We start from the raw sequence: 25,064 nt of genomic DNA on the forward strand, positions 1-25,064 counted from the left end.
AAAACACTAAGGAATATATAATAATTTAAACAACTAACGAGTACATTCTGCAAGCCTGCCTCCTGAGCGCCATCACGCAGCCTTTCTCTTTCCATGAATCTAGAATCCTCAGCTGCTCTATTTCTCCATGTCTTCCTCTTGGCCTGCATCTCTGGTGTCTGCTTTCTATCTTTTTTGAAGCATTCTGCATCATTCAGTGTTTTGCCCATAGAATCCTTGAGTATTGCAAGTCAAGGCTTTAATTTTTTTATTCAATTTGTACAGCTTGTGAAATGCTGAGCATGTTCTTCCCTTTTGATTTTCTAACTCCAGGTCTTTGCACATTTTGTTATAATATTTGACTTTGTCTTTTCAAGTTGACCTTGAAATTTTCTGTGCAACTAGTATACCACCTCACTCTTCCATTTGCTTTAGCATCTCTGCGCTGATGAGCAGTTTTCAGAGTCTCTTCTGACATCTTCTTTGGTCTTTTCCTTCTTTCTTGTCTGCTTAATGACCTTTTCCTTTCTTCCTGTATGATGCGATTGATGCCATTCCAAAACTCTTCTTGTTTTCAGTCTTTAGCATCTAATGCATCAAATCTGTTCTTCATATGATCTCTAAATTTAAGTGGAATATATTCAAGGTCATTATTTAGGTTTTCATGGACTTGTATGATGACTTGTTTGTTGTACTGTGATGGCTTGCAGTTATGGAAAACAGTAGGAAGCTCAAATGCAAGTACTAAAGTTTGAAAAACTTGGCTGATGAGAGGACAGAGACAAGACGCATGGAAGTTCAAGGAAGCAGTACAGTCAAGGAAAAATATTTTAAACTAAAGAATAAGTGACTATATGAGGGGGCTTCAAAAAGGAAAAAAAAAAGAGAGAATTAAAAGATAATGGAATATTTCTATAAACTTGCTGACACCCTCTTATTATTATTACTAGAAAAAGAATAAGACATCTGCCAGAAACTAAATACAAGAAAAAGTGAAGAGGATGGTAACAACGGAAGAGTGTGTAAAACAAGTCTAGTGCCTTATTTTTATAAGGGCAAAACTAAGAGCCAAGCAAATGAAGGTGGTAATAATCCATAAACAATAGCATTCTTTTTATTTTTGGGAGACTAATTTGGCCTTCTGGCTAAACCCTCTCTGAGTTCATTTAGTCATATCTTAATTTTCAAACTTCATTTAATTGATCAAATCTGGTTCCCTGATCTCACTCTCTTCTACATTCTTAGTTAATATACTCTTCTCTGGCTGACTTCCATCTATACTTACTCATGTATCCAGTTAAAAATGCTGAACTGCTCAGGTTGTTTTCATGCATAATCTAGGTCTAGAACACAGCCTGACTGATGGCTGGATAGTACCTTCACAAATATTGTTAGCCGCTGTTTAGTCAACCCCCAAGTCACGGCAACTCCACATACAGTCATACTAAACATTACCAGGTCCTGAGTCTCCCACATCGATTGCAGATCAGACTACTGTGATCCATAGGGTTTTTAATAACTTATGTTCAAAACTAGGAAGTAGATTACCAGGCCTGACTTCTTAGTTTGAATATCCTGCAGAAACATATTCAGCATCATAGCACCATGCAAGCCTCCTGTGACCAACAGTGGTAACTGCCCATGAGGCACATTGGTTAGGAATACAATCTGGATCTCTTGCATAGAAGGCAAGAATTCTACCACTGAACCACCAGTGCCCACACAAACATTGCCCTATCTAAACTGAACAACACTAGTGAATGCAGACCTCTCAGGTTTTGATTGTCCAAAACCACAATCCTAGCAAGTGTTAAAGCTACAACTCACGTCCAAATTTGAAGCTCAGAATTTGTATGTTGACCTTACTTTTGATTTTTTTTAAGATGCAAGTTATAGACTCCGTTTCTGTCTAAACATTATAAAGTACTAGGCTAGCTGTCAGAGATCAAATTTTAAATGGCTGAAATCACTTGATAAATTGTGTGAAAATTTTATGGTCCTTCCGTCAGACACCTTAATTTATTGTCACATAATACATAGTTAGAAGAACCAAAAGAAACCATCACAGAAGGCAAACAATGTGGAAGTGATGGCCCTTTGACACTCTAAGGCCACGGGCATTATATGGATCCAATAAGAAAGCTGCTTCTATGAGCGAGAGAACCACCTCTTGATCTTGCAAAATGTTTTTGGACACCTAAAGGCTCTTTTATTACTGTGGCTGATTAAAATGAAAAGCTTAAACGACTGAAATGTTCTTTTTGATGAGTTTTTGCCATGAACTATGGACCTTGTAGTCCAGTGGGATTCCAGCCCTTTGATCCTGGGCACTCACATAAATTCAGGGTCATAAAACAACATTGGATTTGATTTTACTAGTGTGGCTGATGTTGCCAGATTTGTAATGCAATCTTGTTTTCTCCCCTCCTCATTTTTGGGTCCATCTACCATTGTTTTATAGCAAAGGGAAAAGAATTTCAGTTTGCTTTTGGCAATTAAGTCTTTAACATTAAGCCACTTCCATAGAATGTTAGAATTTCACAGAAAAATGATGACAATGCATTATACTAATCAACATTGAAATCAATGCTACTTTATGCGCAGAAAACAAAGCCTTTCTTAAAATAATTGCAGAGTTTTCCTCTTCAAGATGGTTAGAAGATAATGTGGCTGAGAAGAACATCAGTTTGAGAGATGGAAAATATAGTCAGATTCAGAGTTCATAAATTTCCAGCAGGACTAATGGAAGAAATATTCCAATAAAAAACAGGTTATAATTAATGAGTAACAGACCATTTCTTAGTTCTCAAACTTCATTTAATTTAAAAAAATGGTATCTGTGAGAGAAGAAAATATTCAATGAGAGGCTTATTTAACAAAGAAAGAAGTATATTAGATGTTGAAATTAATTTCCTTATCTCTGAATATTTTCCTTTGAGCATATTTGTACTACAATATATTGCTTAACATCAAGTGCTGAAATAAAATTAGTACTATAAAAGGTCTATTGTTGTTGTTATTGTTGTCAAGTGCCATCAAGTCTGTCCCGACATATATATGTATATGTTGTTGTTAAGTGCCATCGAGTCGATGCCAACCCATAGTGACCCTGTATAGGGTTTTCAAGGAGCAGCTGGTAAGCTTGAACCACCAACCTTGCAGTTCAAACGACTTTGCAGTCTGACGCATTAGCCCACAGTATAGTGACCCTATATAGGCTTGAACCTTGTGGTTCAACCAGACCTTGTAGTCTACTTATCCTACAGTACCATAAAGGTCTGTTAGGGAACAAAAATACAAATCATTTTACAATAACTTGTATTAGCAAAACCATCAGTAGTGAGTCCTTCGTTTTCATCAGCTTGGGTGCAATTAGAAATATCAATAGTATGAGCTTAAGACAAAAAGTAATGCTACTAGGATTCCCGTTCATACACATATAAGTCTGTTTCAAGGAAAGCATGTTTAAATGTGTCTCTGCAATCAATGGATGGCTGCAGACAAGCTCTGTCAGTAATTCACTTGTCTCAATTTTGTTAGGATGCTTTCAGGAAAGAAAAAAAAAAAAAAAAAAAAGGGTCCAAGCAAAACAGTAGCTTCCCAAGGGGACCTGCTGGGTCAGTCAACTTCAAGTCAGAAAGGTCAGCTCAGAAGATTATGATGAATACTTTTTGGTATTTCAAAGGGGGTAATCTTGAAAGACACAAGATGATCACAGTAACTTATTAGGAAGAACTTTTAAGAAAAATGAAAACTGCATTGCTGAATAAAAGGCCAGGGAAGTTGCACCCAGAAATCTTTTCCATCCTGGCAATATACCTGTTCAGTTTTCAAGGGAAACAAGGGCTGTCCTGTAAGAATTTTGTTGGGAAACCTTACCCCATCCACCCTACAACCCTGATCTTGACCCATCCAAGCTTCTTTTTGTTCCTAAAACTCAAAGAATATTAAAAAGCACACAATTTGAGTGTCTCAATATCAAACTGCAACTTTCACAGAGTATAAACCAAAGAGTTCAGAATTCTTCAGGAAAGGGTTAGAGAGATAGCAACACTGTGTTTGGAGTGTATACACCTACATGGCAGATATGTTGAGAAAAATGGCTTCACATTTTGTTGAATAAAGGTTTCTATGATTATGTAACTATATTTTTATTTACTTTCATGTACTTAGCCTATCCACTAGACAAGGAAGTACTAACTTAAGTACATAAGTACGTTTAAGGAAACACTTTTCATTAATTTTATTTTTCATAGACTGGAAAATTACTCACCAAAATTGTTCCATATATATCATGGGTCATAAGAGTCATGAGATTCCACAATTATAATTTGAAGCAAAAATAGAGTATATGCCCCATTATGTAAGGCTCACTATGGAGGACTCCTAGGTTGGCACTGTAGGATCAGCACTGGACTATGGCCACAGGGTCGGCAGTTCAAACCCACCAGCCATGCTTCGGAAATCCTATCAGGGTCACTATGAAGTCATTATACAGAAATTTAACAATAACAACAACATTGTTTGGGCAGTGCTTCCTGGCATTTCCAGCTGCAGTCCCTTAATAGTTGTTATGGTCTTCCTTGGTGTGAAGGCATTGTTATTGTTGTTAAATGCCATTCAGTCAGTTCCAACCCATAGCAACCCTGTATAGGGTTTCCAAGGAGTGACTGGTGAGCTTGAACCGCCAACCTTGAGATTCAAACAACTTTGCAGTCTAGTACAATAACCCACAGCACCACACCAGCACTCCAGGATGAGTTGTTTTATATTTATATGTCAAAATAGGTCAAATATCAACAATTTCATTTGGTTTCATTTATAAACTTCATCATATTTAAAAAAATCACTACTTTAAGTTTTCTAAATTAATACTACTATATGTGTCAGGATGCTGTTTTTACAACAGATGGGCAGCCTGCCATATATAGTAGTAAAACAAAATGAACAGGCTCACATTACATAGATACCTTGAGCAGCTTCAAGAGATGGTATAAGAAATTTCCACGTATGTGAAGAGCAATCATTATCTTGGTAACATGCATATATTCTGTTAAGCTGAGAGAGGAATATGCAGGTAGCAAGAAAAAAAGACCTTTCTCATTGCTTGCTCAAGAGGACAGTATGTTACCATCACCTTCTTCCTCTCAATTAATTAATTCAAATATTTTGAGTATTAATTATGTGCCAGACAATGGTCTAGGCATGAGAGACAAGAACCAAGCTGCACACATTGACAAAGAGGCCACAATGACAAAACTTTTTGTTAGTTTCAATTTTAGTAGAAGCAAACTATCAGCAGCTGACAGAAAGTCCCATCCTGTTGTTAAGTGCTGTCAAGTCGGTTCTGACTCACAGCGACCCTGCAGAGGGTTTCCAAGTAGCAGCTGGTGACTTTGAACCAAGAAGTCAATGCCTGTTCTAAGCTGTGACTTCTGTCCCATGCTGCATACTCGGGAGGGCAAGCCACCATCACCTCCCATTTGGATTACTGCAGTAGATTGCTATCCTAGCAGTTCTCCCTACTTCCATTCTAGCCCAATACCATCCAGGCTCTAAAACAGCAGTCAGAGGGGGCTTTTGAAAATGCCAATCTGCACATGTCACATATTTCAATAGATTCTCATGTCACATATTATCAATAGATTCTCACTGCTCTTAGGATAAAACTGGAAAGTTGGACAAAGACCTACAGGACATTCAAGAACGGAGCTCTTGTCTTCTTCCACTGCGGTGTTTTCAAAACTGAGGACAGAGCTAGTAGGATAGCAAATCAATTTATTCTGTATTACCAGCATTTTAAAATAAAGGAGAATTTAATATATCAGAGCACATCACACGTAAATGGTTCTGCTTTAGTAGAACTCTTGTTTCTCACATTATGTACAAACATGTAATCTATACCTGGATGTCCAATGCATTTCTTACTCTGGGTTGCAAAGTAAGCTTGAAGACTACTCCGGAGCTTCATCCCCAACCTTACTCCTAGTTGTCATGTCAAGCTAAGCTGCTCTTCACCCTTCAGACTTCTGCTTAAATGTCATTTCCTAAAAGTATTCTTCCCTGACCCCTCAAATCTAAATTATATCCTATCATATAATCTTATATTGGATTTTTCTCCATAACACTCATATTACATTTGTTGCTGTTGTTTTTAAGTGTCATCAAGTCAATTCCAACTCATAGCAACCCAATAGTATAGGGTTTCTGAGGCTTTATCTTTCCTGGGGCAGAAACTCATCTTTTTCCCACAGAGTGACTGGTGGTCAAACCGCTGACTTTGTGGTTTGCAATCCATGCTTATCCTACAGAACCACTGTGTTCCCATCATAATGCATTTTGTTATTGTTGAGTGCCATCAGGACAGTTCTGACTCATAGTAACCCTGTATAGGGTTTCCAAGGCTGTAAACTTTGTGGTAGCAAAAAGCCTTATCTTTCTCCTGTGAAGTGGCTCATGGGCTTGAACCACTGACCTTGTAGTTCACAGTCCAGTTCTTATCTTGCAGAGCCACTGTACTCCCCATTATATTACATTTGTTGTTGTTGTTAAGTGCTGTCAAGTCGGTTCCAACTGATAACCACCCTATATAGGTTTTCTGAGGAACGGCTGCTGAGTTTGAACCACTGACTTTACAATTCAAAGTGACCTTGTGGTCCAGTGCTTATCCTACAGCACCACAATATTACATTTAGGGAGTGACTATTTGATCAATATCTGTCTGACTAGAATACAACTTGAAAAGAACAGAGACCATGTCTGTTTTGCACCCTGCAGCACCTAGCATAGTGCACGGCACATAGTAGGACCTTAATCACTATGTGTTCAATGAACTTCCTTTCCCTTACTCCATTCTTCAGTGAGACGCAGTGGAGTAATGTCATAGTCTGCTGGTATACAGACAGCTCATGTATGTATGTATACATATATATATCCATTCTAATGCATTAAACCCATCATATTAATAAGTACAGTCTATACATAATTGTCTGGAAAATAAAATAAGGAAAGTAATTTTTTTCCATGTGTTTAAAGAAAAGCTATTGTCTTAGCATAAACCTGAAACATTGTCTCCATCAGCAAAATAAAATCTTTTACTAAGAGGAAAATAGTCAAGCTGACCTCCAGTGGTAAGGATGGAGAATGACTTCTAAAATAATTGTAAAATATCCGAATTCCTCTCACACAGACTCACCTATGCTATCCAGAAAAGCTGAGATTTGACAAGTCTCTCAGTTGAAATTTAAGACCTGAAATGAACAAATTCCATTGTTGTTTTTGTTGTTAAGTGCTGTCTAGTTGGTTTTGACTCATAGCGACCCTGTATAGGGTTTCCAAGGAGTAGCTGGTGACCTTGAACCACTGACTTTGTGGTTCAAACTGCCTTTGCAGTCCAGTGCCACACCAAGACTCCATTAAAAGTAGATAAAATAAAGACTCTACTACATAATCTGGTGGCACTGCATGATATACACTGGACTACAAACCACAAAGTCAGAGGTTTGAGCCCACCATCCACGCCATGGGAAAAAGATGAGGCTTTCTTCACCTAAAAAATTTAAAGCCTCAGAAATACTATGCAGTGTCACTTTAAGTTGGAACCAATTAGACAAACCTGAACAACAACAGTAATACACTGATTAACATTCATTTAGTGTTTAGTGTTTATTGATAATAAAGGAGGTGAACTATGAAAATTAGTTACGTACATGAAATCATTTTTAGGAAATTTGGATAAATATCAAAAACAATTCTGAAATGCAACATTTCACTGAAAGGCCCTCCAAATCTATGCTATCTTGGAGTATTTTTATATATTCTGATGTTTCCTTCATGAAGTCATGGCAGCAGCACTAGATTCATTAATAAACAGTAATGGAAATGAGGCACTCTATATTGACCAGGAGTGGGGGAATTTCATATACTGTAAAATACTTTCACCTCAGGGTAACAGGGTGGCTTTCCCTTTGCCTTCATTTTGCAGATATTCAGAGACTGAAAGTCAACCTTAATGTTAGTGTAGGCAAAAACAATTTGAGTGTAAGTCTTATGCTTCTAAAACCATGTAATGAATTCTAACACAGATATTTGAGTTTAAATTGGTACGAATAGTCTGTGATGTTGTTCTCTTATTTCCTCAGTTGTGCAGATATGGATGAGACTTGACCAAATCATTTAGGGTTCTTTTAGAATATGAGAGGGTGTCAAAAAGTTTTCAGAAACATAGAGTGAAAAGATAATGGAATATTCCATGAACTCTTTGAAGTTCCCTCATATTTTCATACTTGGTCTTTGGCTTTTTTCTAATGGTATTTCCTTCTACTAAAGAAATCACTCATTTCCCCCTTCTTCAAGTCTTCCTACCAAGAAGGATAGAAAAACAATTGCTTTCACATGACCTGTATGCTATCACTGTGCCTAAAGATACATTTGGGAGCCCTGGTGTAGTACTGCAGGATAATGCAGTGGAGTGCAAGCTCAGTTTGAACTACAAGATCAGTGGTTCAAATCTACCAACTGCTCCTCGGAAATCCTATATAAGGTCGCTATGAGTTGGAACGGACTTGACAGCACTTAACAACAACATAGAGACATTCACCCATCTCCAAGGGACAGAAAGCACAGGGGATTTAATATTTAATTTTTTAAATAACCAAAATTCCTTCCTATCCCTTCGTAAATATGCCCAAGAACACAGATCACATATGCGTTTTTTCCCTCTAGGGGCTCATCTTTCATTCACATTTTTAACACTGCTGCCCACTCTATCGCTGCTATAGATCTTCAAGGAATAATAGAAGGGAGTGTGGGCAGGAGAGAGAAAAAGGCAAGGTGAAGAGAAGGGGAAGGAGAGGAACAGAAAGGAAAATACAAAATTTCCTACAGATCTAAATGCTCAAGGGACTCTTGCTCGGTATCAATGACACCATGGAGGAAGTGGATGAGCACTATCTTACCCAGCCTCCTTGGCCTCTGCACCAATGGTCAAAAACTCAGATGTCTATGGGGCCAGGTAGCAACATAAATAAGTCCAGGTGTAACACAACAGGAAACTTTGCTGTTGTTGTGAAGTGCTGTCGGGTCAGTTCCAACTCATAGTGATCCTGTATATGGTTTCTAAGGAGTGGCTGGTGGCTTTACCTTGTGACTGCAGTGCCACACCAGAATATACATATTATTTAAAAGTATTCAAAGGCAACTTTTTAAAAGGACATTAAGCTGGGTATCACAAACAGAATAGCTCTATAGGTTGGTGGTTCAACTCTACCGAGAGGCACCTAAAAGAAAGACCTAGTGATCTGTTTCCAAAAGGTCACCACCTTGAAAGCTCTATGGAATGCAGTTCTACTCTGCAACATATGTAACGCACTGTCCAGAATGATTTGGAATTAATTCAATGACACCTAGTTTGTTATTTTGGTCTGGTTTTGTAGCGACAGCATTTTGATGCTGGCCAAACAGATGTCTTTGGGCTATTTGATTGTTGTTGTTAAGTGTTGTCAAGTTGGTTCCAACCCATAGCAACCTGTATAGGGTTTCCGAGGAGCAGCTGGTGAGCTTCAACCACTGACCTTGCAGTTCAAACAGCTTTGCAGTCTGGCGTATTAACCCACAGCGCCACACCAGGACTCCATTTGGGCTATTTGATAGTGGCCACCAATTTAAGAATTCTGTGGTTCTCATGCTACCTTCAGAATACCATTCTACATAAACGATCTGAATCAAGAAGGAATTTATAGTAATTTCCAGTCAGATCAATCGGCAACCATTCATTAACTCTCAACTGGTTGCTTAGTCCTATTCTAATGTGGTAGAAGGGATTTCAAAGACATTTAGATTGATTTGAGATGGATCCACTATTTTCCTAGACTAGAGACAATAGAACTTAAGAGTTGGAGGAAAACTTACATCCTAGACTCTTACTGTACAGTTGAAAACCTAGTATTTAGTTATAAGATGTAACTACAGCACAGTGGTTATGAATCAGGCTGAGAACCTTAAGGTCAGCAGTTCAAAACTACCAGCTGTTCAATGGGAAAAAGAAGAGACTTTCTGCTCCCGTAAATATTTACAGCCTGGGAAACTCTCTATAGGGTCGCTATGGGTCAGAACCGAATCCACAGCACATAACCACCACCACCATCCAAAATCGCAGAAGGCATGAGGAAGGCAGGATAAATCTAAAGAGAAAGAAACACTCCCCAAAGAGTCACATCACATTTCACTTTCTCCTATTTCAGAAAGAGTCAAAATACAAAAAAGCCAACATGCACAAAGTCACCCATCTACCATCAGCCTAAAGTAAAAACTACTGAACAAAATTGTCATGGGCTACATGTACTGACATATGTTTGGAGTTTAAGACCCAACAGGGATGATGAGAGCTGATGTCACATGAATTAAACACGAAACCAACCATCTGCCAACATGATACAAAGAGTAATGAATATCTTCCTCATTCTACAGCCAGTTTCCCTCGGTCTGGAAACATAGCTTGACATAATACCTGAGTTATGTGGGGAACAAGACAGCATCTTGAAGGTGGAGACACAGAGGTCCAGGGCTGCTAAGTGAGCTAGGGAATTAATTGCTTCTTGTTATAAACCAACATTCAACTCCAAATGTATCTAGGAGTTTCTAGGTAACCAGTACCCAAGAGATAACTCAATACTAATAAGCCAGCAAATCTACTGAACTTAGTGATTTAATATTTTATTACATATCTATAATGAAAACTTGAGTCTAAATGTTTCTCAACATCAAAATGTTTCTTCTTTTATGACATCTCAGTAATGAATTACACGAATATCAGTACTCAGGGGGAATACAATGAGGGGTTTTATGAAATTATCATATTTTATATTTCTAAAAGTTTTCTTTCTTGGTCTAGAAATTACTTCCTTTCCCTTGCAGTATTCTCCAGGAATTAATAGACTTCAATAAATTATGTTGATAACAACGAACATAACAAACAGCAATGGCTCGGGATTTATGTGTTTTTATAAACATAGCTATATCAGATCCAGTTTCTACTCAATTTCATTTCATCGGTAATGTGAAATCTATTACAAATGGACCCGTATCATGGGTTAGACATTAAAAAAAAAAAAAAAAAGGAAAAGCCTACAAGTTTTTCCTTAATAGAGGCTGACATACCATTTGGTTCTCTTGGAAATAATGAGATAAAACATTCAGCTAATGTTCAATTTGGCATCCATCTCTGGCTCATGTCACAGTGGGAGTTACCATATTAGGAATGTGACTGCATTACATAATGATCAGGGGGCTGCCAGAGGCCAAAGCTCAGTGAATCTTCCCCTCATTTTAAGGACTATGCATGTGATAAATGCAGTAATAAAAAAAAGGTTCCTGTAAAAACAAAACAACAACAACAACAACAAAAAAAAAACATTTGTTTTTAAGTCATTGTTGGCTGGTTCTTTTTCTTCTAACCCACAATCCAAGAGAAAACTACCTAAAAACAGATAAATGCATTGTCCCTTCCATGGCATTTACTTTCAAACTGCTCAAAATTCTTACATTATCCAGTTCCTTACAAGCCAGAAAGGAAAGACCACATTTTCCCCTAACATTCAAAATAGAGGAAGTTGAAAGCCAAAATAGTCCTATTGATTCAAGTTCATGGCCTCCCTCCTGTTATGAAGCACTGGGCTGCCTACAGAACTTCCATCTACCATCATTAATACTGAATCCCCTCACTGAGTGGGACATCTGAAGTATCACTCTAAGCTATGATGGTTCATCACGTATATGACCAAAAGCCTGAACACACTGCTCCAGAGATTCAAGCAGAATCAAGAGACAAGTTCCCTTGTTAGGAAGTAGCTTAAAAGGAAGAGAATGAGTAGACAACAGGGATTTAGAGATTCAGAGGTAGATAATTCTAGGGCTTAAAGCAGAATTCTGGTGTGGCCCTATAGGGTAATGCAGTGGACCACACGAGGTCAGTGGTTCAAACCCACCAGCCACTCCTTGGAAACGCTATACAGGGTCACTATGAATTACAGCCGACAGCACTTAACAATAACAACAAAGCATAAAGCACAGTATATTAAGCAAATTCATTTTTTTTAGTTGATGGTGGTGGTGGTATGCCGTTGAGTCGGTTCCAACTCATTGTGACCCTGCATAAGGTTTCCAAGGCTTTAAATCTTACAGGATCAAAAAGCCTCATCTTTCTCCAGAAGAACAGCTGATAGTTTTGAACTGCTGAGCTTGAGGTTAGCAGCCTGAATCATAACCCCTATGCTACTAGAGCTCCTTAGTTGATAGTACCAACAATAAATTCAAAGGAGCTATTAGAGATTATGGAGTCCTGTGTTGTACTGTAGAATAAACATCGGCTTGCTAATCACAGAGCAGGTGGTTCAAACCCAAAAGCCACTCCTGGGAAACCTTACGAAGGTCGCTATGAGTTGTAAATGACTTAACGACACTTAACAACAACACTAGAGATTATACACCAGTGGTCTCACAGTTTGGAAATTTAAAAAACTGAGCCTAAAGAACGGTCTCAAGTTTGCATTGTTCATACTGCCAAACATGTGACTAGAACCTAAGTCTTTTGATTTTAAATCTAATGTGCTACGTATTAAAGCTACATTGTTAATGGAAAGAGAATAGCCTTCAACAGTAGACACACATGGTAGGTTCAAACTCGGCTTTCCTTCCTTTACCAGTCAAGGACTTCTGAAACAATCACTGGGAATTTAATTTGTTATTATCTGTAAAAGGGAGACCATTCTATTAGTTTGCTTATATTGCTATATTTACTCTTTATAATGCTAATGTTAAATGCTTAGGACAGAGTTTAACACAGAGAAGGATATGGTCGATGTTATTATTTTTTAATTATATGTTATTACAGAAGAAATATTTGTGCATTATCTAGGTACCCAATACTGTAAAGAACATAGGGTAAAAGAAAGCCATGTTTTCCTCTGTGAAGCCTATAATCTAGTCTAGTAACACAGCAGATTCATAAATAGAGCCTTAGCAGCATGAAAAGGATAATGAAACTATTCAAGGAATTTCACTAGAATGCAGAAAATAGACTATACAATGAGATGACAGATTATTAAGTGCCGTCGAGTCAATTCCAACTTATAGCGACCGTGTAGAGGGTTTCCAAGGAGCAGCTGGTGGGTTTGAACCACCGATCTTTAGGTCCAAACAAACCTTTCAGTCCAGTGAATTATTCTGAAGTGCCACACAAGGACTCTCAATCTGTAGTAGTGTTTTTAAAATTCAGGTTCTTTGGAAAGGCGGAGGGTGGGGATGTGTGGTCAAATTCAGGAAACATGCTATACAGTTTCCTCTGTTTTACTTCTTTATATATTATAAAGCTTCAACAGGAATCAAGGAGATTTCTGAAATGTGTTTGATCAAGAAATCCCCTCTTTGTTAAGAGGTAATTCAAAAGATCACTGTGTAGTAGAACAAGCTTTGGGAAAGTCTGGCCTAGAACATGCTGATCTAAAGAATAGAGGTAGAAAAGCAATGCTGGAAGATTTAATCACACTCAGAGAATAAGCCAAATGTCTCAAAGAAGTACTCGACCAAAAATGTCTGAGAGCCACTCTAAATTCTCTGGTAGCATAATGGTTAGGAATCGGACTGCAAACCACAAGGTCAGCAGTTCGAAACTACCAGTTGTTCCACGGGAGAAAGATGAGGCTTTCTGCTCCCGTAAAGATTTGCAGCCTCGGAAACCCTGTACAGGGTCGCTATGAGTCAGAACTGACTCCACGGCACATAACAACAACAACAATTATAGAAAGGAGTCCTATAGGATAAGCACTGCATTGCTAATTGCAAGATCAGTGATTCAAATCCACCAGCCACTCCTTGAAAACCCTATACAGGGCCTCTGTGAGAGAGAACCAACTCAACAGCACTCACTTAACAACAATTATAGAAACAGACTAGCACAGCGAAGGAATGAGAAGTAAGACACACTGAGCATCTGAAATGTAACCAGTACCACTGGGTGAGCATCATATTAAACAGCCCTAGAAGGCAATACAAAAAGCTTATTATTATTGTACTGTTGCTAAAAGTGATCACACTAAATCCAGAAGTTAATTAATTTCCACAGTCACCATACAATGTTACAGTGTAAGAATTTAAGCCCAGTTCTAACCCCAGAACCACATTCTTTAATACTGTCATCATGTTGCCATACTTTGAGATCATTACTGGACCCAGTGAGATTGGGGAACCCCTAAAGTCTACTGCCCAGAAATAAGTTCTATACCTGTAAACAAAATTATCCTATGGCACTATAGTTAAAATAAACTATACAATGTTGCTGTTGTTAGGTTCACTGAGACTAAGAAGTGTTTTTCGAGGCTGTAAATCTTTACAGGAGCAGAAAGTCTCATCTTTCTCCCACAGAGCAGGTGATGGGTGTGAACTGTCAATGTTGTGGTTTGCTTTTACTAAGAAATATCTTTAAAAGCTTACTAAACAATAGCTTAGCCCAATTAATAAAGAATGCTTGCCTTGAGAACTGTGAATTTCAATTAACCACAACTCATCCACAGCACAAATTAAAACTTCAAGGGACAGAAAGTCTAAATTCATGATAATGAAACCATACGGGTAAAACTGTGAGAAGGATGATAGGATGTGACGTTTGTAACCAATGTTACTGAACTGTACAGGGGGAGTGCGGTGGCTCTGTAGGATAAGCACTGGACTGCAAACCACAAAGTTGGTGGTTTGAACCTGGCAGCTACTCCATGAGAAAAAGATGAAGCTTTCTGCTCCTGCCAAGATCTACAGCCTTGGAAATCCTGTAAGGGTCACTATGAGTTGGAAAGACTCTACAACATTTAACAACAACAGCATCAGAGGCAGGAGAGAGTGGCTGGAAGGAGATATTGTTAGTAAGAAGTGAGTTTCTGTTCACAATGATGGAAACTTTGGCAATAGCTACTACTGTAGTGATAGTTGCAAACAAGGTTAATATAATTAGTTTCACCAAATTGGACAGGTAACAATCCTTGAATTGGCAAATGCTTGATTCATGTATCTTTACAACAACAACAAAAAGTAACACAAACTTGAATATGATGCACATCTTTTTTTTATATGGTGGTAGATTAACTCATGTTTTCTAAATGTTTTAAACGTGAAATCTTTCTTACTATAAAAAGGCATGTGATCTATAGGCAGGGACTGAAAAATCTAACAGACAATGAAGGATACCAGTAGAAATCACATAGATAAAAATGAGAATCAAAATAGCAGTTCTACCCATCTATGAAGAAGCCCTGGTAGCATATTGGATTATGAGTTGACCTACTAACTACAAGGTCAGCAGTTTGACTCTACCATAGCTCCAGGAGAGAAAGATGTGTCTTTCTGCTCCCGTTCAGATTGATAGCCTTGGAAACCTTATAGGGGTTGCTATGAGTAGGAACCGACTCCACAGCACACTACCACCACCACTGCTGCCCATCCATTTATCTTCTACTAGTCCTGTGACCAGATATGTGAATTTGTTACTTTTTGGCATAAAGTAGACAGAAATGAAGAAATGATACTCAGTGAGTACATTCTGTTTGGAGTGTGGTGACTCTGGAGGATAAGCATGGTCTATGAACCCACAAGTTTGTTTGTTCAAACCCATCAGCTGTTCTTTGGGAGAAAGATAACACTTTCTGTTCCTGCAAAGATTTCTAGCCTCTGAAACCTGAAACAAGGCCTGTATGAGTCAGAACCAACTGGACAGCATGTAACAAGAGCAGTAACTTTCTGTTTGTTTTATGAAGTGCATCTGTTCGGAAAGGTTGGTGTTGATACCAACCTATTTGGCAATGTAGTTGATTTTTGATTTATGTTTAGTTTTTAATTATCAGTCGAAGAACAGGTGGTAATTAAAATATAAAAGAGCCAGAGTGGGCACAGCGTCAAAGTGGAGAGCACATGATCTGGCTGGAGTAGATGCCTGCGACTCAGCCTTTTGCAGGATCAAGTCATAAAGGAAAACAAGATCACAGCTTTTCCAGATTTTTAGAAACACTGAGAAATCTAGATTTTTTTTTTAACAGAAAAATCTCTATATCTTAAAATATTTCAATTTGTAAAATGTTTTCTTTGCCAAACAGAACACTTCTCCAGGTCAAGGGTAAGGGTTGTCAGTTTCCTACTGAGGATTGTCAGTCTAGAATAGTTCCAAACAAGAGTTAACAATATAAATTGGATAGCTTTGGTGTTAACTCCCCTGTAGTACCTTGAATTTCTCCGATATGACAGTTCTATTCAGATTTTTCTTAAATTCCCACCAAGTGATTGGGTGGGACCATGCAAATAAGTTGCACAGGACTCTTAAGGCTGGGATTGGTTAGTTTGTCATCCAGCTAGGTTTAAAAGAAGCCATCTTGAAATAGTTAGGAATAAATCTAACTAGAGAAACAAAAGACCTATACAAAGAAAATGATAAAACAGTACTACAAGAAAATAAAAAACATTTTACAAAAATGAATATATAATGCTCATGGATAGGAAGACTTAACATTGTGAAAATGCCAATACTATCCAAAGCAATCTATATATGTAATGCAATCAAAATTCAGATCTCAACATCATTCTTCAAAGATATGGAAAAAATGATCACAAACTTTATATGGAGAGGAAAGAGACCTCAGATAAGCAAAGCACTACTTAAGAAGAAGAGCAAAGTTGGAGGCCCCTCACTCCCTGATCTCAAAAATTACTACACAGCCCTAGTGGTCAAAACAGCCTGGTACTGAAATAACGAAAGATACATAGATCAATGTCATAGAATTGAAAACCCAGAGGTCACACCATCCATGTACAGTCAACTGATCTTTGACAAAGGACCAAAACATATTAAATAGGGCAGAGATAGTCTCTTCAACAAATGATGCTGGCAAAATGGGAAATACATTTGCAAAAGAATGAAACAAGACCCATCTCTCACACCATATACAAAATAAACTCAACATGAATTAAAGACCTCAATGTAAAACCTAGAAAGAAAAAGATTATCAGTAAAAAACTAGGGACAAATTAAGGGGCTCTGATACATGGTATACTTATATTACAAAAAACCACACAAGCAATAGCAGACAAAATAGATGACTAGGACTTCTTAAACATTAAAAACTCATGTGCCATCAAAAGATTTTGCTAAAAAAGGAAAAAAAGTTTTTGCAATGACATATCAGACAAGGGAGTACTATCTAAAATTTATAGAAAACTACAAAACCTCTACAACAAAAATACCAACAACTCAATTAAAGAATAGGCACAAAGCACGAACAGACACTTCAGCAAGGAAGACAGCCAGGCAGCCAACAAACATATGAAGAAATGTTCAAGATCACTAGCCATTGCTGATATTGTTAAGTGTTGTTGAGTCAATTCCGACTCAGAGCAACGACCGACCTTGCGGTTCAAACTAACTTTGCCGTTCAGCGCATTAGCCCACAGCATCACTGTTATCATTGTTGTTAAGTGCCACTGAGTCAGTTCCGACCCACAGCGACCCTGTATAGGGTTTACAAGGAGCGGCTGGTGAGCTTGAATCGCCAACCTTGTAGTTCAAACCGATTTTGCAGTCCAGTGCATTAACCCACAGTACCACATAGAGATACAAATCCAAACAACAATGAGATATCATCTCATACCAACAGTAACAACAAAGCTCAAAAAAACTGAAAACAACAAATTCTGACAAGGGTGTGGACAGACTGGGACCCTCCTACGTTGCTGGTGGGACTATAAATTCATTCAACCACTGGAGAATGATATGGTGATTCCTCAGAAAACTGTAAATACCTTATGACCCAGCAATTCCTGTATTTGGTATATATCCACAAGAAATACAAGTCAGGACATAATTAGATATATGCACACTGATGTTCATCACTGTACTATTCATAATAAGAAAAGGATGAAGACAATGTAAGTGCCCAACATGGAAAAATGGATAAACGTTGGTACATACATACAATGGAATACTATGAAACGTTGAAGAATAATAATGAATCTGTGACACACCTCATCAAAGGGATGAACCTGGGGGATAGTATGCTGAATGAAATTAGTCAATCACAAAATGACAAGTATTATATGAGATAATTATTGCAAAAGCTTAAGAAAATGTTTCCATACTAAAAGAGACATCTTTGAGAGTTACCAAAGGTGAGAAGAAGGGAAGGATAATTCACAGGCTGGAGGGTCGACACAGGTTAGCACTGGTGACGGGAGGGCAATATACAAGAAGGAGGAGGGTGGCAGAAGGATAATGAAGAAAGTTGAAGACACAGGAGGATATGTATGGGCAAAAGGGGATGTAAATAGTGATACACACACAAGCCTAAAACAACAACGTTCTGGGCATAGATTCAAGGCTTAAAACATATGCTGAATGAGTAAGGGCGGAAGAGTGAGACATATATTTTTATATCCCACAAAGATATACGAGTTTGAAAGAGAAAAACAAAACATTTTTTGATGGTTTCCAGGGGTGGGAGGGAAGGGAGAGTAGTTCACTGCTTACAGGGTAGACACATGTTAACTTGGGTGACGGAAGGGCACCATACAAGAATGGGAAGGGCAAAATACAAGGAGAGGGAGGCTGACAGAAATATAATGAAGACAGGTGAAGACACTGGCGGGGTGTGAAGTATACAAGGGCTACAGGGGACAGAGGTAAATGGTGATCTATATACAACCTTGGAACAACAATACCCTGCAGGTAGATACATGAACAGAGTCACATGCTGAATGATTATGGGAAAAAGACTACAATGTGTGTATATGTGTATGTATGTATATATGCTTGTATGCATGTCTATGTATATAGATAAGCATATAATGACGAAAACTTCTTAAGGCAATGAGCAGTTGAGCTTGGGGCTCAGGACCATAGTCTCAGGGGACATCAAGCTCAATTGGCACAACACAGTCCACAAAGACGATGCCCTGCATCCTACTTTGGTGAGTAATACCTGGGATGGGCTCATGAATGCCCCTCTAAGGTCTCTCCAGGTGTGGAAAAAGAAGAAGGACGAGAATTGAACATGACTAGAATCAATGTGTCCAACAGGCCAATGGAACATGTGAACATCAGTCTCCAAGATGCTGAGACCAAAGAAGTAGATGGTTCCCAGCTACCACTACTAGCTGTCCTGAACAGGATCACAACAGAAGGTCCTGGATAGAGTACCATAATGTGTGGAACAAAACTCAAAATTATTAAAAAAAAAAAGACTGGGTTTACTGATCAGAAAGAAATTGGAGGAGCCTGAGACTGTGTTCCTTGACCACCCTTCAGGTATGGAAAGGAACACATCTTCTTTCAGCCAAGAAGTAGTAGAGATATGGGGAGGTGGGTCTTGTATGGGGGGGGGGTCTTGTATAGGGTTTCCCAAGAGCAGTGGGTTAATCATTCAGAATCAATAGGGTAGCATGTACCTAAGGACAATGGCGAGAAGGGAATGGAAGTATGGTGGAAAGGGAATAAGAGCCACAGGGAGGATGTGGGATAACTGTTGTTACATGGACAGGATTGCAATCATTGAGATGAAACAAAATGTATTGTTTGTTGAATGTAAAACTGATGGTCTTGTCTGTAAACCTTCACTCAATTCCCAATAAAAAGTAAAATAAATAAATAAAAAGAGCTACCTCAAAAGCAGGAATGGATGATCCCAGGACCATCAGGAAGGAAGACCAGGAGTGGAGTGTGGAATCCCTACCCAGAAAAGCAGCCACAGCGGAGGTGATGGCAGAGGTGGTGACATGGAGAAAAAGAGCTGCTTAGGACTCTAGTCTCACGTACTGAGTAAAGCTGAGAGCCTACAGGCAGGAGACTGGCTTGTAGAATGTGCCCCTTGGGCATTAACAGGCTGACTAAAAGAGCTTTGTAACACATGAGCAAGCAGGGCAGAGGCCAAGGGGCCATGTGGCTGAAAGGCCAAAGACAAGCGTGAAGGATGCCTGAGAGGGATGGTTGGTATTAGAACAAGATAAAGAAGGTTGTAGGGTGGAGACTTGTCTGAGCTCCACTTCATAGGAATTGGCCTTGGGATGATTTTTGAGTTTGATTCTCTTTTCCCTTTGTGAAGCCAGGAGAAGTTAGACATGGTGTCCACATGGATTTTGCATCCATCCACCCCAACATGGCATGAGGTTTAGCAATTAAGTATCAATCATAAGCATGGGGGGTGGGGGAAACAAAAAACAAACAATCCCACATTTTAAAACTTTACTGGAATCATAAAAAAAAAAAAAAAAAGCAGATAAATCTTTAAAGTAAATCATTATTTTGGAGTGGCTTAAAGTAAAAAAAAAAAAAAAAAAGGTACAATTAGGAGCACTTTTGTCTTTAATAATGGCAATGATACCTTAGTGTGATCCACATTCTAAATTTGATCCACTTCCTCTTTGTTTTCCTATCCCCAATCTTTTCTTAGTTTGACATGTAAAATGATAGAACAATGTCTGTTGGTGGTGGTTATGTGCCGTGGAGTAGGTTCTGACTCATAGTGACCCTGTACAGGGTTTCCAAGGCTATAAATCTTTATGGGAGCAGAAAGCCTCATCTTTCTGCCGTGGAGCAGCTGGTAGTTTCAAACTGCTGACCTTAAGGTTCACAGCCCAATTTGTAACCACTATGCTACCAGAGCTCCTTAGAACAATGTCTATCTTGCACATAGTAAAAAACTCCCACATTGCTGTGAACCTGTGGTTACTGGGTATATTATTGAGCTGTCAAAGTCCCCATGGGGCTTATCTACAACTTGGAGAAAGCTATGGCCAAGTCTTACACATTAGCTGTTACATAATCACTTCTATAACTATCCTCTTAAAAACAAATGTTTCTTAATGTATTCCCCATCAATTCAGTCCTGAGAGAGCAAAGACAAAGCAAGAGAAGCCTTTATACAACAGAAGAAGGTCCTCTCCCACTCTTCTTCTCTCAGGACACAGAAGTACTTTTCCACTTTTTTTGTTTTGTTTTGAGGTGGAATCACTCTCTCTAGGAGTCATGGTGTGCTGCTGTAGGATAAGAACTGGGCTGCTAACAGAAAGGTCGGCACTGGTTCAAACCCACTAGCTGCTTCTTGGAAACCCTATACAGGTTAGATCTGACTGAAAGGCACTCAACACCCACATTCTCTAACTACTTAAACCAAGCTGGGTGGGTATAACTTGAATCCATACATGATGCTACACTACTGTAATGACTTCATATATAATTCAACATGCTGAACATCTCCAAAATCTACAGGCCCTCCTACAAGTTAAACTGTTACAGTTAAAATAAAAACAAAAATGCAGTATCACTTTATGATAAGCAGAATATTTGATCCACCAAATCATTAAATTAGTAAGAAATGTTGTTGTTGTTGTTGTTGTTGTTAAGAGGTAGTGCTAAATAATCAAGAAGATTTACATATATGTTGTAATTACCCTTTCCTGAAGCATGAGGTCACCCTACCATCAGTAAACTAGACTCCGTGTCAGATTCTAAGTGTCAGCTAATTTAAAGTTTAGACTAAAGTTCTTGTCACAGGCACTGCATGCAAATCCCAAACATAAGGGCATGACAATTAGATGGCAGATCAAGGGAATGGTCCTTCACTGTTTCTGGATTTCACAAAGGAGGGTCAAGTAGGTAATTTCCAGACACACCCTGGGGTCACTGAATGGCTCAGCATAATTTGTCCGCTCACTTGGACCCTTTCTTTATGAGCCTCAATTTTTATGGTATCAAATTGCAAGGATACACTAACAGACGTGAAGGCATGAACAGGAGTAAGATAAACCAAATAATTTACACTGTGCCTAGGAAAAGAACTTTACAACAATTTCATAAAAACAGCAAAGTCTAAGTACTCTATTTTTTCCTTATCTGTTTTAAAAATAAAACTCTTTTTTTCCCCAATCAAATCATTTCCCCAATCAAAAAAAATATACATTTGTGAAATTTTTCAAAATAGGAATTGAAATTATTAAAAACACAGTCGAGGGCTTTCAACCCCAGGACACAGCCAGTGTCCCCAAGCAGGTGCACAAGCTGCAGATACTGTCTAGTTCAAAACTTCAACAAAAGGGGTATATGCACTACAACACAAAGGAGCTCTGGTAGCGTAGCGGTTACGAATTGGGCTGCGAGCCACAAGGTCAACAGTTCGAAACTACCAGCTGTTCTGCAGGAGAAAGATGAGGCTTTCTGCTCCCGTAAAAATTTACAGCCTCGGAAACCCCTACAGGGTCGCTATGAGTTGGAACCGACTCCGTGGCACATAACAACAACACCACCACCACTACAACACAGAGAAAACTGTCAGATATGTAAAATCAAAGATATATACCTGCAGGTTTTCGATCTCTTCTTTGTGTTCCCTCTTTAAGTGTAAAATAGCAGCTTGGTATTCTGAAAGACAAAAAAAAAAAAAAAAAGACGTCAATTACAGAGAAGCACAAAATAATGCAAAAAATTCAAGTGAGCATCTCCAAAGTTCCACAGGCTCTCATACAAGTAAGCCGAGTAAACAAATGCCACAATTAGACGTTAGCTGGACAAGAGATATTGAAAATTGGGACAAGGTGGTTTAGAATAGAAGTGAACTTTGCTTCCTTTTAGCAAACCCTGAATTATAAAAATTAAAGGTTTGGGGGGTGGGGCTTTGGAGAGAGAGAAAAGAAAAATGCATGATGGGTGTTCCAGATAAAGACTGGGTCACATGTTTGTTTTCAAGGAGGAGATGGACATGCTAAGGTGACACAAAGAACAAATACTGAAGCGTTAAAAGCAGACAAGCAGGGAACAAAAGAAAGCTTTCTCCATGAGAACAGAGCACTCTATATTTAACTCTGTTTCCCAAAAAAATCAAAATAAAATTTCCATTTGAATGCAAGGCATCCAGGGCTGACTTTAATCTTTAGATCACCTCATAAAGTCAAGACCATTTGTCATTTTGATGAAACACACTAAGGTTAGTTGAGGCTGAATGGACAAAAATAAATTTCTGGATTCACTTTTAGTCTGAATATAATAATGTTTATTCCATCATAAACCCCAAATATACACAAAAACTCCAGCCAACCACTAAAGTATCATCCATACCACTGGATAAGCATAAAGTAGCCAAGACAATTTTATCTCTTGAAGGACAACTAAACATGGTGGGGTCACAGAACTAACCAAACTGCAGAGAACCACAAAGCAAAATGATATCAGTACACATTTTTGTGGGATAAACCAGTTTGTTTTTTCTCAAATGGGTGTGGTGTGGTGGATATGAGTAAGACGTCAGTTAAACCTCATGTTAAAGCGTGTGACAAGAGGCTATTTTTTCAAGTAGAAACCAGGCATGAATGTTAGGTTCCAATTCAATAGTAATTGTTGTTGTTAAGTGCCATCAAGTTGACTCCAACCCATAGTGACCCTGTATAGGGTTTCCAAGGAGCAGTTAGTGAGCTTGAACCGCCAACCTTGCATTAGTAGGTGAGGGAAATCTTTGCTAAATCCATAAGGACCGCTACCCATTGCTGTCAAGTTGATACCAACTCATAGTGAACTTAGAGAACAGAGTAGAACTGCCCTGTATGGTCTCCAAGGCTGTCATCTTTGTGGAAGCCGACAGTCACATCTTTCTCCCATGGAACACCCGATAGGCTCAAACTGTGGACCTTAGTTAGCAAGTACGTGTTTACTCACAGCACCAGCAGGGCTCCAGGAAGTAGTGCTAATTATAAGTCTGACTAGTCCCTGTACTGCTTCTGCCAGGGAATGTGCTTCATAGAACTGTGAATCTATCAGCAAATTCTGTGGACTCCACATCCAGGCCATATCTTGGATCACACCATTCCTCAGCATCTGGACAGTCACCACTATAATCTCAGTAGCCACCATCTTTCTTCGACTGTTACACTCTTCCCAAGCAAAACAAACCCCATCAAATTCATTGCCATTAAGGAGATTCAGACTTATAAACCTACACTGTAGGGTTTCCAAGACTGCAAATCTTTACAGAAGCAGATGGCCATATCTTTCTCCCACAGAGCAATGGTGGTGGATTCTAATCACTCATCTGTTGGTTAGCAACTGAGCATTTTAACTACCACACCACCAGGGATCCTTTGCAGTAAGTTACCTTCTAACATAATCGCCCTGCTTTTACTCTTACCAACATGTATAATTCATTCTCAGCTGCCTGAGTGATGTGCTAAAGACATGAACCAAATCATCTCATCCCTGGCTTTCCACAGCATTTAGGGTGAAATCAAAACTCCCGTCTGTGGCCCATAGACCCATTGTGACCTGTCTCTTATGTGTCTGTTCCCTGTTCTTTCCCCTTGTTTATTACATGCCAGGCACACTCTCTTTCTTGCTATTCCTTGACCTTGCAGAGTTCTTCTCTACCTCAAAGTCTCTGCTACTATTGGAGGCAATAATAATGGATACACTTATTAAGCACTTACCATCGGTGAGGTATTATTCTAAGTACTTTATACGTATTAATTAATTTAAACCCCAGATAATCCCATAGTATTCTATCCTTTTATCCAATGTAAATAAGGAAACTGATTAATAGAGAGGTTAAGTAAATTGCCCAAAAACTCAGAAAGAGTTGAAAAGCTCTAAAATATGCAAAATGAGGGTGAAAACAGAAAGAAGAGTAAAGAATGATGTACTCCTTTGTACTAGGCCTCTGTCTCCTTCAAGATTACTCTAAGAGACTTCTGTTACCATGAATATGGCAGGTTAGGTTACACCACTAACAATTCCACTGAAAATACAATTTGGATTGAGTATATATATTTTTTAAACCTTCTTAAAAGAGTCAAGAGCTGTTCACAAGACAGTAAAGAGCAGCCAAGTTAAAACTTGGAATCCTAGAGAGGTAATTTGAGCAATGAAGTTGCTTTTGTCATTGAGGCATGTGTTACACATGAGTTTTGGGTTTTAAGGTGTTGCAGAAACAGAGTCAAGAGGCAAAGTCCAGAACCTTTTCAAAAACTGTCAGTCTACAAAAACAATTTTTACTCTAAAACTGAGACCCAAAAAAGACTAT

General features: G+C 38.6%; 1 protein-coding gene across 2 annotated transcripts in view; it reads right to left on the reverse strand.

The window, feature by feature from the left end:
- Positions 1-25,064, reverse strand: part of FMN1 (formin 1) — a 581,640-nt gene that overhangs the window by 329,494 nt on the left and 227,082 nt on the right. For both annotated transcript variants that reach the window (XM_006831807.1, XM_006831808.1), the window contains one exon: positions 22,359-22,420. In XM_006831807.1, the coding sequence (XP_006831870.1) occupies positions 22,359-22,420 (62 nt within the window). The remainder of the gene's footprint in view (positions 1-22,358; positions 22,421-25,064) is intronic.

Source organism: Chrysochloris asiatica, unplaced genomic scaffold, assembly GCF_000296735.1.
Source record: "Chrysochloris asiatica unplaced genomic scaffold, ChrAsi1.0 scaffold00004, whole genome shotgun sequence".
In the NCBI taxonomy this organism is placed as follows: domain Eukaryota; kingdom Metazoa; phylum Chordata; class Mammalia; order Afrosoricida; family Chrysochloridae; genus Chrysochloris; species Chrysochloris asiatica.